The sequence below is a fragment of the Gracilinanus agilis genome, unplaced genomic scaffold (assembly GCF_016433145.1).
Source record: "Gracilinanus agilis isolate LMUSP501 unplaced genomic scaffold, AgileGrace unplaced_scaffold3809, whole genome shotgun sequence".
Lineage (NCBI taxonomy): Eukaryota > Metazoa > Chordata > Mammalia > Didelphimorphia > Didelphidae > Gracilinanus > Gracilinanus agilis.
The window spans coordinates 1-5,779 of NW_025371456.1; the positions used below are offsets into that span (position 1 = coordinate 1).

Here is a 5,779-nt window from a genome sequence, read left to right on the forward strand (position 1 = left end):
GGGGGTGGGGGGTGAAGGGGATAAGAGGAGCATGAATCAGGTAACCATGTTAAAAATGTATATTAATAAATGTTAAAAAAAAAAAATGAAAACAAGGATGTCTTCAGTGCCCTAAGAAGCCAGCAGTGGCCGCCCAGCTCTTCATGGGGCATGGCTGAAGAATGTGGGCATCTCCATGAACCAGGTTGCTCTGTGCCAGGCCAAACATCAAGTCTTGAATTCTCTAAAGGCAGCCTGAACTGGCACCGCTTTCTGTGTGGGGTGGATCCCCAGAAAGTCCAGCTACCTTGCACCAAAATAAACATATCCCAGAAGTTCTGCTTGCAGAAGCCTCAGCAGCCTGCCAGCAGGAAAGCTGGTGATGCATCTCTATTCACATCTGCTAGGAAGGCCCTCTGATGGCAGGGCTGTCAGGACTGGGGATTCTGAGGAGTAAAGGCCAAGGAGCAGAGACACAGGGGAGGCAAAGTGGGGTAACCAGGGAATGGGGAAGACCAAGTTCTACTGCTGGCTCTATAGCTCTTGGCAGCCCCTGCCTTCCCCTCTCCTGACTATGGTTTCCCCCCAATAAATAAAAGCATCACATGGGGGGACTCCGGACACCTTTCAGCACTTACCCTGCATCTGAACCAGGAACTCTGTCTTGATCCTACGGGCAGCCTCACTTTCATTCTCATTCCTAGATCCGCAGAGGGAATCCACTTCATCAATGAAGATGATGGAGGGCTTGTGTTGTCGGGCCAGCTCAAAGAGGTTTTTGACAAGCCTGTGACGATAAGCCAGGAGCTCACCCTGGGACACGACTGCCCTGGCTCACCCCAGCCCTTGCCACCCCCACATGGCTTCTGGACTTGGTTCTCTCAAAGGGAAGCTTCGCTCTGCACTGGCTTTCCCAGTTCCAGCGAGCTCAGAGGGAGGGTGGCCCGACTGCTGACTTACTTCTCACTCTCCCCCAGCCATTTGGACATCAAATCTGAGGAGGACACAGAGAAGAAGGTGGAGTTGTTGGCTTCTGTTGCAACGGCCTTTGCCAGGTAAGATTTCCCTGTGCCTGGGGGTCCAAAGAGAAGGATCCCTCGCCAGGGGGTGCGCTTGCCTACAAGAAGAAATGAAAACTTGTGAGCAGCAAATGAATCTGGGCTTAGATCACCAAAAAGAACCAGAGCCAAAGTTGGGCCCTTTGGAAATGTCCGTGGCTTGGTTGTCTGATCTCTGGCCATCTTTAGCTCACTCAGTGATAAAAGTGGGCTAAGATGTCAGGTCACTACCCATCATGGGATGGAGGGAGGAGGGGATGGGGAATACAAGGCTGCAAGGAGGAGCAGGCAGCCTCTAGTTGTGGCATGTCCTAATCCTAACTGATGGGACAGAGGAATCAGGATCTCTCTGGCACTTGAAGAAGTTTTCAACTTGTCTTGGGAACTTTCAATTTTAGATATCTTTGAAAACTTGTTATTTTGGATATTTTGGGCTGAATGAGTTCAATCCTCACCTGTGAACAAGTGTGGGAACTTAATTGGTAGGATGACAGCCTCTTTGAGGGCTTCCTTGGCTCCCTCCAGTCCAGCCACATCACTCCACCTAATGTTGGGCTTCTCCATCACGATGGCCCCTAAAAAAGAGAAGGCAGAACTCACTAGGGAGGGGGCCTTGACAAGGCTCTGGGGGAAATCTCCCTACAGGATGTGGAGGGGCTGGTCATTCATCAGTGCCTCACACAACTTACCCATCAGCTGCTCTTGCAGTTTCTTTTTTTCTGGATTCTCTCCTTCACTGTCGCTGTCACTTCTGTGGAAATGAAACAGGCAGTCACAAGCTGATACTTCACATTGGCAGCAAGGGGCTCTAGGCAAGCAATGTCCAAAGCCTGGCTGATGGTGGGCAAGAAAAGGGATAGTCTTCTGAGGAGCCAGAGAAACCATCAGCAACACCATGAGTGTCTGTACCAGTGGCATCTGGGCAGATGTCACTGTCTCACCAAAAACCTGAGCGATCCCTTGAACACAAATACATGTGCTTAGAGTCCACAGACTTTTTTTTAATCACAGAAAAGAAAGGTGCCCAATTCATCTTCATAAGAAGTAGAGGCTGGTTTGTAAAACTGATATGCTGTTGTTAGATGCTGCTCTTCAGGGTCCAAGATAATCATGAGCATTTACACAGAGCTCTACCAATACATCCTCTCATGTGTTCACAGAAGCCCTAGGGAATAGGTAATGCAGGGATTATTACCTCCATTTTACAAATGAAGAAACAAGCTAAGAGATGAACTGAGGAGGACAGCATCAGCGGTGAAGTGTCAGGTACCCAGTAAATACTAGAGGGGGCACTTGAAGCCAAGTCTTCCCGACTCAGGCTCAACATTCTACCCACTATACCACACTGCCCCCTAAAGATTCTGAGCACCCCTAAAATCCTCTGACCTGAGCAGATGGGAAGAAAGCAAGATGCCTCCCTTATTTGTACCCCTCTCCCTATGTTGGAAAAAACCACTTATTGCACATTCTCATCCTCTTGGAAGAAGAGCTTGTTCTCAGGAGCCTTCCTTCTTGGGAGTGCCTTCCACTCAGGGTACCCACCCCGACCAATCATGTCTCCTCATAACAATGTGCTTTCTACACAGAGCATATTCCTGTCCCTGGGACACCACCGGCTAGCTTCTTCTCTAGCTGCTATAAAACTTCGGTTGGAATTGAGACCCAGGCACTCTATCAATTGAGGTTAATATTATTAGAGCATACAACAATAACACAAGAAAAGGGAATCTGTCCTTGGGAGCTCTGAGGATGCTCTTGGTTAGGCCAAGACACTCACCCCTTGCTGTCATTTGGAGCCTCCTTCACTGGCTTCTTGCTCTGCTTGTCTTTATTCCTTAAGTAATCCTTTAGCTTCTCAGCTCGGTCCAGGTACTGCATACATTTCCCTCGGATGCTCTCCTTTGCTTTGTCACTATGTGCCTCATCTGTGAAAGGACCATCCAAAAAAAAAAAAGAGGCCCTTTGAGCCTTGAGGGTCACCTCCTTTTCGGGGACAGCAACCCAGGGCACCAAAATGACTTACATTTGATTGCATGTAGGAAATATTCCACTGCATGCTGGTAGAGCCTCAATGCCTCTTCATAGTTCTTGGCTTTATCTTCCTCTGTTGCCTTTGTCACCAGATCAATGGCCTTCTGGAAAGCAAATATGACCCAGGGCTCCCAACCAGATCCTGAAAGCACTCAGTTACAGGCAGCAAGAAGACACTGGAGCAAATGAGCTCATGCTGACTTATTCATTTGTCCAAGGCTGTCACCCAACCACTTCCCAGCCATCAAATAGAAAAGCTTTAAAAGGGAACATTAACAGATAGTCATTCCTTCTCCACAATGACCACACCATTAACAGGGATTTCACACTCACTTTCCTTTCTGGATTCCAGCAAGAAGAAACCTGAGCTCATGTCCCAGGCTAGGGTTACGAAAGGATGGAGGAGTCAGTCAGTTGTCATTAGGACATTTTATTCCACTATCTCTAAAAAGAAAGTGGCTACCAACAGAAGAGCCTCTGCTGACCCTTAAGTAGTTCAGAATGAAGACCAGAAATTACACTATTTCCAAAAACTAATGACCAGAAGATGCTCTGATATTGAGAGAAGCCCTAAGTCCACTATTAGACCTTGCTATATAGACTTCAAGGGAACTTTAGTTTTATTGGCTCTACTGAATCTGCTTCCTTTGGTTAGAGAGGAAAAGGAGTGTTCCTGAGACACTACATTATGAGAATCTTTCTAATAGAGTTTAATGAGTAAAAACACAAGAAGTGTCCTGCCTGAAAGACACAACATATAAATACACATGTAAAAATTATGCTTTTTATATATATGAATAGTTAAGTAGATTTATGTAAAATGGTTTCTGCAGACCAGTCCCATTCCTTGAGTGGGATTTTAAAGGAGGAAGGATCTTTATTCTCCAAAGTCTAGCTGTAGGAAGTCATGATTTCATTCTCTGAAAGTAGAAACAACATTAATCATGGGGAATACAAAATCACAGTTGGCATCTAGAACTCCATCTCTAAGAATATGATAGTTCCCCTGACCTACCAGCTATGGGGCACTCATTATCAAATGTTGTGGAGGCTCAGAAGGAAAGACCCACAAACACTTCTAAGCGATGTGATCAGCTGAGGAAATTGGTCTTGGTTATTAGGAAAACAATCCAACAGCTTTAAAAGATAGTAAGAAAACATTTGCTAATCTAAGGCTTTCAGTCTTTTCATGAAAAATATGGGAGTCTTCAGTCTTATTGGCTGCAGAGCTTCAAAAACAGTGGATCCTCTGCTTGTCCTATGCTGTTGTTAATTAGGGAGCATGATCAACAATCACCTGGTTGCTACAACTGTCAGAATGCACTGGGAGAGAAATTTCCTGCTGGGTGCGTTTCTAGCCACAGGGACAGGGGCTGACCCTGTGGTTTTAGCATTTCAGAGAACTCCCTCTACCACTGAAGGCTGTCATCTACTCGGCAAGTTAGTCTTAGGAAGTTGACATATCACAGAAGGCTCACGTGAATTGCCCAGGGTCACAGAGTCAAGAGGTCAGTCCATATCTAGGACCAAAGAAAAGGCACCTTCTCTGCAGCTTACAGTCTTAGTGACTGCCTACAACACTGAGAGATTTAAAACACTTGTGTTGGCTCACATGCCAGGATGTCAGTCAATATATCTAGAACTGGGGGGCAGACACTTCCTAGCTATGTGACCCTGGGCAAGTCTAGCCCTCACCACTCTTCTGACTTAGAATCAATACACAGAACTGATTCTAAGATGGAAGGTAAGGGTTTTAAAAAAAGAATATATATATATATATATATATACATACATATATATGTATGTATGTATATGTATACGTATGTATATGTAGGATTAAATAAAAGTAGGCTAAGTACCTAAGCTTCAAGATGGAAATTTTATGAAGTAGAGAAAAGAACAATACATAAACCTGCTTCCCCCAGCACATGTCTTCATAATAAATTCCTCCAAAGAGTGGAGAAAAACAATAGCAATTCACATTTCTGGAGTATTTTAAGGTTTACAAGCATATTCTGCAGAAACATAACAGTGAGGCACACCTATCTTATTGTACCCATTTGACAGATGAAGATACCTGAAGTTCAGAGGTGAAGTGACTTGCCTAAATCAAAGGTGGGTGTGGAACCTGGCCTCTTACTCCAGCTGTCCCCTGTCCTAGGGCTCATGGCCATTCACCAAGGGATGTAGAGAGAACCTGAGTCCAGGGAGGCCAAAGGGAAGTCCTATTCAGACCCAGCTGCTCTCCCTCACGGCCCAAGTGGACTCTGGCCTAACCACTCCCTCCCTGGGTGACCATGCGGCCTCATTTTCCCCCTCTGTGAAAGGTAGGAGCCAGTGGCAGCCTCCAAGGCCAGGTCTAACACCTGTCGTGGCTTCCCGGGCAGGCTGAGATCTGGGTCACAGCCTGGGCAAAGCGGAGTCTGGGGGCAGCCCGGGCGGCCTCCGTTTCCCAAGCCACTGGGGTGCAAGGGAGGACGGCTGGATCAGGCTCCGGACCGGGTTTAACACCTGCCATGGAACCCCGGCTAGACTGGGGGTGGGGCCTGAGTCACATCCTGGGCATAGTGGAGGGCAGCTCAGGAGGCCTCAGTTTCCCCGGCCGCGGGACCCGGCGTGCAGGGGTGGAGGCCCAGGACGCAGGCTCGGGGCCCATTCTCAGCGGCGGGGCCGGTCGGGCTGGGCCGGGCCGGGCCGGGCCAGGCCGGAGG

The 5,779-nt window shown here is 47.5% G+C and overlaps 1 protein-coding gene across 1 annotated transcript; it reads right to left on the bottom strand.

The window, feature by feature from the left end:
* Window positions 1–617: 617 nt before the first annotated feature.
* LOC123255036 (vacuolar protein sorting-associated protein 4A) lies at window positions 618–3,210 on the bottom strand (the record flags this gene model as incomplete). The annotated part of the gene is made up of 6 exons (XM_044683903.1): window positions 618–766; window positions 940–1,096; window positions 1,493–1,612; window positions 1,727–1,788; window positions 2,815–2,962; window positions 3,061–3,210. Coding segments are annotated over 6 exons (786 nt in total), but the record flags the coding sequence as incomplete, so codon positions are not given.
* Window positions 3,211–5,779: the final 2,569 nt, after the last annotated feature.